Genomic DNA, 14,702 nt, shown 5'->3' with positions numbered 1-14,702 from the left:
TACTGAGCAGGCTCTGGGGTTCATGAGGTGGGATGTCAGTGGGGACGCAGCTGGCCGAATTTCCAGCCCTAAAACTCAAGGAAAGCATTTCAATCCGTAGGAGGGCAGAAGCTATAAATACTGTTTACTACATCGGCGTGCTGAGGGCTGAAAGGGGGCTGACAGAACTTGACATAACCCTCGTGACACACTCTGCCATGACCTCTTGTGGGAGATGGCAGGGCATCGTGTAATCAACCTCACTGCAGGGAGAACGTGGCACTGCAACAGCTTTTCATGGAACGCTGGCCAAACCATTTAAAATTAGACATCTGCTCATTTTATCCTTGCGTAGATATCTGTGAAATACAGCCAACATTTTCACTAAATCATGCCTTGAGCACTAGGCTAAGCTGCGTTGCATTGCTTGAGATCAAGCAAGTGAAAGAAAATGTGGTAATTACGTTGGCCTTATGTAAAATGTACAGTATGACCCAACTGTGCTGCAGTGAGAGTGATAACGTATTTTCCTGGTAATCAATAAAAGCCTGACCTCAGATACAGAAACGTAAACCCAGGGTGAGTCAGCTGCACTCAGAGGAGACACCTCACGTACACTACAGGCAGATCAGAGTCTGCTCCTGTGTGTGTGGGGAGCACACTTCTGCCTCCGCCGAACACTTCTGCCAGACAAGAAAGCAAACGGGATACAAAGATGTGGAGAAGCCACTGGGATTGAGAGAAAAACCAGGTTTATAAACTGATGGGAACAAAGAGAAAACAAACTGACGTGGCTTATTTTAAGACCTGTAAACATACGTTGCTAAGGATCTCCTCAGCCCATCTTCTGCCTTTTGCAACAGAAAATGTCAAACTGTTATTGTGAAATTTTACATGAAAAAAATATGGTGCAGCTTATCAAGGTTAATCAGCATTGTGGCTCCATACTTCTGCCTCTCACTCCAAAAGCGTGAGAAAGGGAAGACAACACGCACCGCTCTAAGAGTGGACTGCCTACAGACTGTACAGCAACACCTTCCCCATGGGAAAAATAATGGCAATCGTTCTTAACGTCTTCAAATGAGGACAGTGGTAAAGAAAAACATGTTACTCACCTAGGACAGTCTTCAGCACTTATTTGCCTCCTACTTTTGAGACCTGAGTGCCCTTACTATTAACAGCAGCATAACTGTGCAGAACAGCATCTCTCTTTTGCAACAGAGGGCATTCAGACACACAGGACTAAACCAGACAGCCCCAAATGACAAGTGTCTTGGAAAATAAAGCACCATTTCAGCATCTTCTAAATGAAAACGAGCACTCTCACCACCCATCCTTTGTCTCCCCCTCTTACGTTGGTGTTAAAGAACGAGAATTGGGAAAATATCCTGAAGCATTACCTCGACATTCATTACTGAAAGGAAATTGCAGACTTTGGCAGTTTTCCTGGGAGATATTTAATAGCAGCTTCTATTTTATTTGGTTATTTTAGGGCATCCTTGACTCCTCTAAACTCCAGAACGTTCCTTATTATTGTAAGAAAAAACCACACAGGGACTGTCATATCAAAGTTAATCCTGTGAGTGAAGGGAAGCTACTGAGACCATCTCAGCTATTGACACAGCACTGTAGCCTTCAGGATATGAGGGTGAGGAGTGCTTTTTATGGAAACATTTAGCACAACAGCAGGAATACAAATCGAGCTCCATTAATTTAGTTTTAAATTTTAATGAACCAGGATGCGTAGTTTATATAAAGATTTACTTAATAAAATATTAATTTTTTTTGCTAAAAGAATTGTAAATTCCAAGTTCATAAAGGAGATTTTCTTCAGTCAAGCATCAGAAGTTGTAAAAGACTGAAACAGCAGACAGCAAATCAAAGAGAATCAGAATTCAAGAAGAGCACAATATCATGGCTCGTCTCAAAGGCTGGAGCCTTGGTAGCCCACATTAATTGCTGTTTGGACCAGGAGAGGAAAACCCTTTAGTAGCAATTGGCATTCCACTTCAGCAGCACCCTGAGTTTATGCAGTTTCTGTTGCTGAGGAAGTCCAGTTGCACTGGAGGCATCATCTTTCTGCTTTTGTGACAATCTGCAGCGAGTCAAAGAGCTACGTGGTTAACCCAGAACACCTCCTCCGTGCAGATGGGGCCCAAGCACACGAACAGTGCCAAGCAGGAAGCCCGAGCCAGATCTCCAGAGGTCTGTAGGCCAGGGACCCATCATCCTCCTCATGTGGACAGAGCTGACAAGAGCTCCCAACTTTCTCAGCCAACAGTCATGTTTGTTTTTCCATCTGGGCAACATCAAAATACCTCGGGAATCTTTGATCACCTATTCTTACAGCCTTACTTTTCTTTCAGGCGTTGTTACAAAAGAGGGATCTCATTCATATGGATATCTTTCGCCTAGAAGTAACACAGAAGTGAGTCACCCGAGACATACTTTGTTTCAGCTTCCTTAAAAACAGAAGAACTAAAGAGCACCTACAAATGAAAGCCCATTGGTTTCAAACCTCGACGCATTACTGGTTCACTTTCCAACTTGAATACCAGGGACTCCAGACATGCAAAGGTAATAAAAGTCGCGTGGCTGCCTGATGCCCTTATCTGTCTGAGGAGCTTTGGTACTCACAGATAAAAGGTGTCAAAAGAGATGCAAGAAATGATGCACCACACAGCTGCAGAGAAACAGGAACTAGGTTAGTTTGTGCACGATAAGGGAAGAAAGCGAGAAAACAGAACCGAACCATTTAATCACTGCACCTGGAAACAAACAAACAAAAACTGGCACGGACTCACGTTGAGCTGGAGGTCATCTGTCCACTGGCCCACGAGGCGGTAGCCTGGGGTGCTGGTGTTGGTGGTGTGGTACTGGAAGATGTCGTAGCGCCCCGGTGCATCACCATTCTTGTTAAACATCACTGGAGTGCCAGCACTGCCTGGGGGAAGGAAACGAGACCAAATCCAACCAAAAAAAAAAAGAAAAAAGAAAAAAAAGCCAAAGCTTTACAACAGCTATTTTATTTAGTCACGCTTGGGAGCTTTCAGACTGGCCAGGTATTTCACACAAACGTTATCTATCACCGAGCCATCTAACACAGATACTTCTGGACATAGTGAAATAATCCTCATCCTCTTCTGGTGGTTAATTACTACTGCCCAGACCCACCAACAAAAAATAAAATGAAGCAGAACTAGATCAGCTTTCCTTCACTCGAGCCTTGCAAGCAGCAAGAAATATCAGAAGGCTTTTCTTCCTGCCCTCCAGCCTCCCTCCCCATCTCTTTCCTTAGGGAGTTCTTTACTGAAAATCATACTTGTGAATGGAGCCTCTAAATGATTTTTTTTCCCCCAGAAAATGTTCCATCTGCTTCTGAGAGATACTGCTGTCAGAAGTCAGCCCAGGTCTAGTGAGTCTTGATTGGCATCCAGAAATAGCTTCCTCCTCCACAATATGTTCTTATTCCTGTAATCAGCATGCAGTCGGGATGGAAAAGAACAGACTAAACTATAGGAAGATCATTCCTTGCGTGCTCCCTTTATTTAGTCTCTGTGAAACTGACACAGGCTGAAAAGCACCTCGGCTGGAGCCGTTCAGATCAGGATGCTGCACCTCCTTTACCTGCCATGCACCAGGGTAAGCAGCATGGGGCTGGGATGCAGGGCCAGCAGCAAAGCAAGCATCCCTGCCCGAGTCCCCCCACGCTGCTGCTGAGCAGAGCTGCCCACCTCTGCCCCCCAGGTGCAGCTACCAACCATTCCTGGTCCTCGCACAGCCAAGTGCTCCCCAGGGAGCCTGCATTTTAATTGCTGGGGTGTAAGAAGTAAACCCTTTCCTAGAGGAGAATTTAGAGCAGTGCTGTATTTCCTTTAAGGGTCACATTTATCACAACGTGCGTTAAAATTGGTCTCAGCATGGCAGAGTGATATTGTGTCAAGATTGAAGATTTCAGCTATGCTCTAGCATCTCTATGTTCAAAGCTTCTTCCTTCTGCATAACTTATTTTCTCTTTTTCACCCCCCAAAGCAATGAAAAATCTCTCCTGTAGTAGCACTGAACTTTAAGATTATGGTTTTCTTCATGATTCCCATTCTTCATTGAATTCCAGCGAGCAAAAGAAAATTTGAAGGAGTAAATTAGCATAGTTTTCATCGCAGCCCTGGTAAATGGCTTCCTGTCTATCCTGCAAGTCTCAGAGATCAGATATGGACTTGGTTCAAAGGCTGGTACAGAAAATCTTGCACAGACATCTCTCCTCCCTGGCTCCTCACGAGCACAAGGCCGATAGTTAATCGTCATTACAGATTCACGTGGCTGGAATACATTTGCAGTGAGAACGCTTAGAGTGAAGAGGAACAGCCGTAACTCCTCAGCTCCTCCTGAAAGCCAACTCAAATGGGAAAGGGGATTTTGCTAATCACGACGTCTAAAAGGCTGTATATGATTAGTTAGGGCTATTTCTGTTTGTTTTTCTTCTTTTTTTCCAGAACCGACAAAAATAAAAGTACAATCCAGAACCACTGCTCCAAGCTGTGCTGTTTCTGTGCTTTGTGAGAGCAGTGAGACGTTTTGTATGCTTCTGCTAATGGCTGCACATAGGCAGCCTTCAAGGATTACTTTGAATGTCACTGCTGAAGAGCAGTGCTGTATGTGGCTGCTGCAGGCTTGGCGTGGGACAGCATCAGTGCTGGGTCAGCTGCACAGCACAGCTCCCTGCGGTACATGATCCCAGGACACACCCGATGCTGTCTGCAGGTCACCACCACTTCTGCTTTAGAAGCATATAGGAAAATATAAAAGCAGAGAAAAAAGCCTGCAAAATGCAGGAAAAACAACTAGCTACAGAAACAGAGAGCTGGGATGGTCCCAGGCCAGGATTCGAGCCTAAGCCTCCTGTTTTCCAGCTCTGAAGTTGGAGGAACTGAACTTGCAGCCAAGGACCTGCTTTGTGAGCACCAACCTTTGCATGGGCTCTGCTGTGTGTTGGTGCTCTGCCTGCAGGGACCACCACTTCTGTCCTAATCTCAGTCACCCCTACGTGCAGTTCCTGCTCCTTTGTGCACTCATGAAAATGAGTGGTGCATGAAAACCTCCTTACAGAGGCAAAAGCATTTCCAAAAATGAATCTCTCTATGATTTGTCTTCCTGATAATTATTACAATATTTGGTCGACGAGTTTTCGTTTTCTGATAATTTAGGATTTGTTTTCCTCCTTCTAAGACTCATGACATTTTGCTTCAGCTCCAGCAAGCACTTCAGAAACTGAGTAGTAGCCTGCAGGCTGCAGCTCCTTGCTCATTCAGGGGCTATGACAATTTAATTCATCTTCAGCTCCCAACAAATCCGCCGTCCTTTCACCACACAGATGGAGAGCACATGACACCCATTCACCTGCAGGATGCATTCGAAAAGAAGATGCAATCTGACTGAATTTGTAGAATTTCAATCCCTTAATCACCACAAGAAGAGGAATGAATGAATAGGAGGAGGATGGGATGCTAGGCAGGTGCACCCAGCCAAGGTGGTTCTTTATTATTCCATTCACGTTGACTGTGGTTTGAGGACCTGAAGGGCTCGGACGAACAAAGCCTTCAGCTTTTTCACTGGGGAAAAAAATCCAACCTCCACTTTGCACCATGGGATTTGCAGAATCTTACTGCACGAGCACTGGGAGTTTTAAGTTTCCTGTATTTGGAGGCTTTTTGTTCTAAAGATAATGCGACGATACCAAAAGTCACACTGAGCTCCTCGTACAAATCCAGCCTCTCTTCATTAAAACGTTGCTTGAGCTCTTTCTGCGTGAATGTCATTACCTTTGCAGAGAAGAAAAGGCTCCAGAAGCAGTTATGGGCGAGATGGCTTCAGCTTCATCGTTACAAAGACGGCCATTAAACGCACAGAGGATCTCCAGCTCACGGGCTCAGGATGGGCTTGAAAATGGGTTGCATTTTTTCTCTCTGGCTAGCAGTTTGGGCAAAGCAGCCCCACTGTTTTGCTCTGTTTCTACTACAAATTTAGGGGTAGGTAGAGGACAGGCAGAACAAGATATTAAGCACAGACCAAACACTGTTTTCCAAGCCCCATTCCCGATGAAAGGAATTGCATGGCTGCACCAGCAGCCTAGGGAAGGGCAGGGTAAGGGCAAGGCCAACACCAAGGCCACTGAAACAAACCCAGCAGCCCCACTGCAGCGTGATGCCCAGGCAGATGTGGGCTCCCAGACCTTACCACAACAGCACTATGTAACCCAGACCTGCAAGTCCCTCTCTCACTGCTTCTGTTCCCACATCCACGTGTGCCTGTTTGCAGGCCGGCCACTTGGTAGGTTATATCCAGCTGTTAATCCTGGGCTGGCTGAATCAGTTGACTGCAATTCTGGGAATTTACTTTTACATAACGCAGAAAAGCAAGCTCTGCAGAGCCTCTCTCCACATCCACAGGAAAGTACCCCAGGAGGGCTGCAGCTGAACGCTGAGCGAGGGTGTGCAAACCCATGCACAGTTCTGCACTAGGAATGCAACGAGAAGCTGAACCCCACCCCCAGATAACAAACTGTGCAGGAACTGGCTCTTTTCCCAGTGGAAATGTCCAAGGCTAGATAGCCATGAGCAGTTTAAAAGTTTTAAAACAGTCTTGGCTTTGTCACCATCCTCCTTCCCCTGATAAATAAGCAAACAGCCACCTCGAGTCTCTGTGCTGGATGTCAGTTATGTGCATACAAGCAAAGAAAAAACACTGTACAGCCATGTAAATCAATCAGAAATGGAGAAAAAAAAGTCATCTTTTAAAAGACTGACCAAGAGAATGCAAATAAGAAAACTAAACTTAGCATGAGACAACTCCCAAAGCTAGGCAGTAGGCACCCAGCCTCTCAAATTGTTTCTCAGCTCTATTAAAATGACTAGAGGACTATTCATCATCTTATATGCAAACCTCTATGACCTGCTCTCCAGTACTAGAATGGCCAAAGCACAATATTGTACTTGAACTAGCATTGTTTAATTTATTAAGAAAAATGGCTTTGTAGTAGATTATAGCAAGAAATACTTTCCCAGACTGTGCAATGGGGACACAAAGCTTACACAAATTTTAAGCCAGTGACACCCTGGGCTACTTCATATGTTTCTACAGGATATGTTTTAATTACCTTCCTCAATTTGCTCTACACATAGATTCAGAGGACTGATTTTTGGCTCCTGGTTAAATTTCAGGTCTCTTATCTTATTGAGAGATTGGGCAGAGCAGTCAGACCTCCTGATACACACATTAGCAATGTTTATGAAGGAGAAATAAGATCAGGTTGCTGTAGCACTATCTCTGCATGCTGTCAGCTCTGGTCCCTCTAGTTGCAGGTGAGCATTTGTTAATGAAACTGTAATAATGTAATGAAATTACAGAAAAGCATACAGAGGGAGAGAAATGTTCCTAGTATTCAGGTCTAATTCATATAGTGCAATGCAAATAAAAATATGTGAAAGCCTACCGTGCTGTACGAGTCTCAGCCATTACCATCCACTGGTTAAAAGTTAGTAGACAAACAGTAAGCTGACAAAGGGAAAAAAGTCATCCCATCCCCATTCATACGATGTTACAGCTCCTCTAAACACTTAGCAGAGGAGCAGAGGTTGGGGTAACTCCTCTGTCTACATTACAGCTGTGATTCTGCAAACAGACCTGGCCCCTTGGCTGCCCTCTCTTCTCCTGAGCACTGAGCTAAGTGTGGTGGGATACCAGAATTTCATCCAGCTGGTTCTCCCCAAATACAGGAAGGAACACGAAGGGGAACAGGCATATTAAGACGAAGGAAAACTTGGGCATCTACTTGGCTACTTCTCCCACAGGAAATCACAGGCTTTGGGAAAGTATCCCAGAACAACAGCAGCAATTTCTGCCTTTGCACAGTAGCATCCCATTCAGAGTGGCTAAAGCACGATGCTAAAACAGACAACAATCTTCTGCCACAGCCTCTAGCGCAACTCTCAAACAAAAGCATCACCAGAACCGAAGTGAAACGGAACAGAAGGACGCGGCACGCTGCTGATGGAGCAGCTCTCAGCTCACCGTTGAAGTTAACGCTGCGGATGTACTTGAGCAGCTTCTTGCCTCCTGCGTGCTCCATCTCGGGGCAGACCCCCCCGTAGTCAGCACACAGGTCCTTGCTCATGTGGTGGAGCGCGTGCGCCATGGCGTACACGGCGTCGATCACGAACTGCACCTTGCCCTCCTGCTCGTAGTGGGAGTCCTTGCCGATGCGCTCCTGCCCTGCACATCACACACAGAAGGACAGTAAGGTGCTTTCCTGATGTCACATGGAATGCCCTTGGAGGACGTGGAAAGAAACACGCGTTTTAAGCATACAACATCACACGTTGAGTTCTGATTGGTTAATTAATTGATTAATTAAAACAAATTAAAAAAAGAGATCCCTTTCATTCTTGACAGCAGCATCATTGACACTTGCAAGTTACTTTACAAATGCTGCCTTTATCACAAACTTGAAACTGTAACCCACAGGGACCAACTCAGACAGAGAGAACACCAGGCTCTGCGTGCTCCCCAAGCGTGGCTTTGAAAGAAGAAAGCGTTTAAAACTAAAGCACAGCTGGTATTTTAAAGTCTGCTGTTTTGTTGTCTTTCAAATCCCAGTCTCTAATTGAAAGTCACAGCCAGACCGGGGGAAGAAAGCACCACTTCAGACACAGCCAAAGGGGCACTCCAGAGAGCTGCACGAACACACCTGCTATTAGTGCAGCCTGGGGAAGCTCGGGGTGTTTGCATTAACTTACAGCCCTTCCCTGTACCTGCAGGGATCGAAACATCCTTTACAATTCACTGGTTGCCCTTAAAATGGTACAGCAGCTCAGAGCTTTAGGAATGCAAGCCTTTAGTGTCATACAAACTGCAACAGCTTTGGCAGTTGTCACTGCAGCACCCAGCGTGGCACAAAGAGCAACCTCAGTGCTCCTCTCATCTGTGGGGCCACGGCATCGAACGTCGGGGAGAGGGGAACTGCTTTGCAGGTGGAAAATGGGAAGTTAAAAATGGAAATTAGAGCTTGGAGACCCAAAAGAGCTCAACAGCAGGGATGAGTGGAAGGCAATATTTAAGCAGAGGGCTTGTACACTGAGCAGCTACTGGCAGAGCTGAGATGCGAGCATCACCTGGTAACTTCAGGCCGTGAGGCAGCTTTCCTGCTACTGCCACAGGAGCAGACAACTGCTGCAAACCAAACAGTGCTGCCAGAGTGCAAAGCAAGGCACTGCAGAGACCTGGGAGCCTTGGAGTTTGTTCTGAAATTGCCCACTATATGGGTATAGTTACCCATATCTCTGGGGATTTGTGAAACACAATTACTGCTTGTTCAGCATCCTGAGCCGCGTGGGGAACACAGCAGAAGTGCAATCCATTATTTCCCACAGGCACAGCACTGCAGGGCTGGGCACGGACAGAAGCATGGAGCATCTGTAAATGTTTTAGGGATTTTCAATCAAAGGAAATACGTTGGGGCATACAAGAGGGAAGAGATGCCTCTGTAACACCACTGTGCAGCACTGTGCCCAGCAGCCCACCGTGTGGGCTGTTCACTTCCCTGCTCTGCACTCACTGAGGGGCTGGGCTCCAAAAAGGAGCTGGCCCACACTGCCAAGATCACACCGTGCTCACACAATCCCTATTTCTTCCTTTGAGAAGAGTGGTGGTGGAGCAGAATTACAAACAGCACAGAGAGAGCACCACCTTCCTCCAGAAATACTACAAGCACAAGAAATGTGTACCCCTGCCCACAGAAGTGAGGTCCTCGTAAATAAGTGAAAGCACAATGTCCCCCTGTGAACATCTTAATTACCTACACTTATTCCCCTTCATAGTTTCCCTCTCTAAATACCATCGTGCACCACTGAAGCCTCATCCACTCAACCTATTCTGGCTGAGATCCCCTCTACCAAAGCCTCAGTTCTACATTTCAACTATGTTGGAAGCATTGAAATTCTGAAAATAAATCAGCAGAGTGAGAGCTTCCAGACTGTGAAGATTCACATACTGTCGTTTTCATTATTCCACTCCCCTCTCATTGATTACAGACCTTATTACATCTCCAACCCTGACAAGGAAAATGCTTTTAAGTGGTTTCAGCTCAGCTACATAACCAAATTAGCAATGCAACAGAAACGCGTGCCAAGGGAAGAGGAGCTGGGATTGAAATTCTGCACACAAACAATACTGATTAGGCATATTAAGTTCCAGAGGCACAGTTGGCTGAATGCACAGCAGAGAGAAAACCTTCAGAGGCAAAGGATCTGCAAGAAACCTGAACAGAACCTGCTTAAAATAAACGAGCAACACTAACAACGCCCAAGTATGAAAGTCACAGAAATGAACTAGATGTGAAAAACGTAATTGAATTTCTAGTAATGGGGATGGAATTTGCTGCAAGGAGCCATTCTGCTGAGTATTACACACAAGAGTTTGTGTACAGGCTGGATACAAAGCCAAACGCAGCTCCTCACCCGGAAAGGCACGCATGATTTCATTTACACAATTGGAGAACTTAGATGAACAGGAGCATTCTGCTGCTCACACAAACACCGTCTGAGCTACCTTAGGAAGAAGAGGGCACTGCTGCTAGCACAACTTCAGCCTAAATTTGATTTGGCAAGCATCCTTCAAAACAATAGCTGTGTTTTACATGGCAAACTGCCTCCAGACTTCATTACTTAGACTCCACGTGAACGCGTTCACTCCTGCTCCCTCTAGCTGACACCAAACCAACATCACAGGAGCACATCAGTGGACTGATGCCTGAGGTCTGCTCTCAGACAGGACGGGCACCATCCCAACTGCAACTTCAGCAGTCCTACTTTGGTGAGCATTTTGCCATCTTGGGCTGTCCCGGAGAAGCCAAGCAGAAAGCCGTATACACCACGTGCTTTAAGAATAGCTCTTACATATGTGGGTGCATACAGATTCAATTATTAATTATTCCTGGAAGAGAAGAAAACTCACAGAAGACATCAGCTCCTTGCAGACAAAAGCAGCAATACTGGGAGCTTCGGCACCGCCTGTGAGCAGCTCCCCACAGAGGGATGCACTGCAGGATGCGTGTAGGAGCCAGCAGATGAACTCGGGTTGGGTTCAGCAAGAAACCGAGCAATGCCTCGTGTGATGACAGCACAGAGCTCACCTGCACTGCAGCATGCGAATCTTCTGTGCCCTGATACCTAAAGGATGCTTTAAAACAACAACAGAAAAACAACCAACCAAGCCTAACTCTGTGGTCTTTTGGTAGCCACACAACTCTTTTCTTCAAGAATGAGGAAGATGACACCTGAGGCACACGCACACACAGTGGCTCGGAGAGAAGGCCCCTTGGTGCCATGGATTTGAAACCGAGTACCTTGGGATGTCAGGAAAAGGGAGAAACACAAAAGCAGTTCATTGACATAAGGATTTTTTGCTTCCAAAAGATCTGTTTGAAGGCGATGACAAATAATTTAACCTCACTTTCTATCACAGTCTCAAGTGCTCATCATCATGATTCCTAAGAGACTGAGAGCGAGGTCTCTTGCTTCAGGCAAATCTTCACAAGAGAAACATACTGCAACAGAGTGAGAGAAAAATACCAACCAACCACCACCACCCACCAGAGCAGCACAGAGAACACACAGAGGAAGAGGTCCTCCTGTGTAATCTTCAGAAGTGAAGTGCAGGTTTAAGAACTCACGGCTGTACTTTTAGCATCACCACGAGGATGATGGCTTAACACCTCCTTCTATGGGATAGGAGCTGGAAACCTTGTTTTTCATGTTTTTCACGTTTTCCTCTGAGTTTTTCCTTCAGATGATTTCTCTGAACTCATCACCAGTAGTCACAGAATGTTGGCAACACGATATGAGGTGTAGAGAATGCTGCAAGGGCAACTCCTGCAGCACATAACTCATGCAATGAACAGACTTCAAAATCCCAATTAATAAGATCTTACAGTGGATGACAACGCAGACACTGCTTCAGTTTCTGGAGGATTAAGCACATTTCCAAATGAACCTAACACAGTAATACTGTTGAGAACCTGCTGATAGCCATCATTAACAAGAGGTGTAATTTAAGGATCGCAGAGTGCTCGCAGCATCGAGCAGGCAGCTGCTATTTGGACAAGAACTCACAAGCTGAGTGCTGGCAACACCAAGCACTCTTCACACATCCAGAGCATAGTTAGCAGCCTCACAAATCCATGATGCATGATGTGGCACCTGCAGGTACCACCTCATAACCACACTGCACCCAACGCAGAGCTCAGCTGGTGCCCCTGAGAAGAGCTCAGCAGCACAGGACAAGCAGCTCCCCCTCTTACAAAGATGTAGACCCAGGGGTTGCCAGAGCAAGGTCAGAGCTACGGTTCACTCATGGTACAGGCACTGCTGCGCACACAGGAGCTGCGGAATCTGAGGGTTTCTCCAAGTAAGATCTTTATTTGAAAGTAGACAAATATCAGTCTGAGAAAAGCTAACAATGTGCGAGAGTAAATATTGTAATTTGAACATGAGGAAAACGGCAATCAGGCCCCTTTGCAATATAATCCATGTATTGTCTTTTTACAAAGAAATTCAAGATCCAATAATACTGCTGTGTAGTTACAGTCATCTACCCAGTTCATGCTAATTCAGATCTCATTATAGACAAAAGCCTTTATCTCAACACTATCAATCCAATCCCCATGGATCCTGTTGGGGGAAACAGAAGAATACTCAAGTTTCTACCACTCGCTGAACAAGAACTCCTCCCCGTGCTCACACCAGACCCAGCACGTGGCACCATCTCGTGCAGGCTTGGGGGCAGAGGCAGCAGCCAGGGCAGCCCAGACCAGCCCAGGAGGCACTGAGCATCTGCCCCAGTGCCTGGGCCTTGCTGCCCCTTGATCTGCTGTACCCTTCCATGCCTGCACTGCTCTAGAGCTCCTGCAGCTCTGCTTGAGAGGGGTAACTTCATATTGGATGCCAAGCGTGCCAATCAGGCCAATTGCTGTATACCAGTAACAAGCAGGGATGACTTATACAACTAGAACACGTGCTATATGTTCTTGATCCACTTTTAGACACTGCCAACAGATATAACAGTTCTTAGGGGTTTTAGTAATGCCACCAAAACACACCCAACCTGGGAACACCAACAGCCAGCTTCAACTACTCCTCTGCAGCTAACACTCTCTAATCAAAGTCACAGCACCAGAGAGATGATTTATATAGGATAATACAAAAAAATCTCTGTCTCACTGGGCCTTGCCAGTAAGTAAAAACCAGAACACAGTACAGCAGAAATGCCTCCTGAAACTTGGCTGCTCCAGTACCAGGGATAACACCAGCACACAATAAGGACCATAATAATAATGATTAATAGCACAGGGATCCGTGAATTCTTTAATTCCATACGTTTGAAATTATCATCCCTCCACATCATTAAAATGGTGGGACAGGTGCTGGGAGCAGGAGCAGCAGTGCAGAGCAGTGCTGGGATGGCTGGGGCTGCTGCCAGGAGACGTGCCTCCCTGCAGCACGTCACTGAGAACCTTGGTGCAATGACTTCTGTGGAGCTGCATCCTCTTCCATCCATCAGACCGTGATTTTTTTCCTCCATTGCATCGATTTAACCACTGTAACAGTTTCTGTTCTCCTGTGTCTATGTGCATCTAAGGGAACAGATTTCAGATTAGAAAACTGACCTAACTTTCTTACTCAATATGTTTTCTGCACATTCAGCAGTCCTATTAAAACATCTGCAATAGGTGTTGTTTGTACTCCAGTACTGAAGTACCACAGCCATAAGAAGTCAGCACAGTGATGTAAATCGCAGGCCCCTGACAGCTTCAACTTGGCCACGTGCAAACGAAGAAAGCTTCTTGTAGCAGTGACTGCTGATGAAGTCAACGATCACATAAACGTACAGAAGAAGCACTTAAATATTAGAAGGCTTAAATTAGAGCTACCTTTATATTTAAGCACCTGGGTAAAAATGCAGTTTGCAAATAGAGGAACATGTATAAATAGCAAGGGGAGAATCACTGAATCACAGGGCTTTGTTGTCAAATCACCTTGAATATCTAGAAATAAAAGCACCACTAAGAAATATATTTCAGAAAGATAATAGAGTTTAGAAGACCATAAAACTGGTTTACCTTAAGGATAAACTGTTCAAGGTTGGTTTAATGTTGGTTGAATCAATCATTGCAGGGTTCTTTCAGGAAATTCTGCTCTATATATTTCGAAGTGCTGTGATGCTGCACGAGATGAGCTGTCTGAGTTGAAGCTTTATAGGTCATTATGTTATAACACTGACGTGGGACAAACTAATGAAAAAATGGAAAAATGTTTTGTTTAGGAACAGTTGCAAAGAGCCATGCAGCTCTCACGCTGCTCAGCCTGCTTGGTGTGCTCCTCAACTCGTGCACAGCATGTTTTTTCAGAAGAAAAAAAAGTTGACTGTTCTTTCTCATGGATATCAGCACCAATAAGTTTCAGCAGACTCAGGACTGTCAGAGTGCTCACAAAATAAGATGCAATGCAAGAGAGCAAAGGACTGAAATCTTGAGTTTCCAACTGAAGACAAACATTCACTGACCAACCAGCTCACATCAGCCTCAGGATCACTATCAGGATCACAATCAGGCACTCACTAGTGAAGAAATATAATGTAGGTCTCCTGAGAAAGGAGAGGAGCTTCCTGACCGA

General features: G+C 45.6%; 1 protein-coding gene across 2 annotated transcripts in view; it reads right to left on the bottom strand.

Moving 5' to 3' along the window:
• GRM7 (glutamate metabotropic receptor 7) overlaps nucleotides 1–14,702 on the bottom strand; it is a 212,985-nt gene that overhangs the window by 63,890 nt on the left and 134,393 nt on the right. For both annotated transcript variants that reach the window (XM_065749588.1, XM_065749589.1), the window contains exons 6-7: nucleotides 8,047–8,247; nucleotides 2,784–2,923 (exon numbers count right to left, since the gene is read on the bottom strand). In XM_065749588.1, coding sequence (XP_065605660.1) covers nucleotides 2,784–2,923; nucleotides 8,047–8,247 — 341 coding nt within the window. The remainder of the gene's footprint in view (nucleotides 1–2,783; nucleotides 2,924–8,046; nucleotides 8,248–14,702) is intronic.

The sequence above is a fragment of the Cyrtonyx montezumae genome, unplaced genomic scaffold (assembly GCF_038088225.1).
Source record: "Cyrtonyx montezumae isolate F1298 unplaced genomic scaffold, pur_monq_1.0 scaffold_6, whole genome shotgun sequence".
Taxonomy (NCBI): Eukaryota; Metazoa; Chordata; class Aves; order Galliformes; family Odontophoridae; genus Cyrtonyx; species Cyrtonyx montezumae.
The sequence above is the reverse complement of the archived record's forward strand: the minus strand, read 5'-3'. Positions and strand labels throughout refer to the sequence as shown.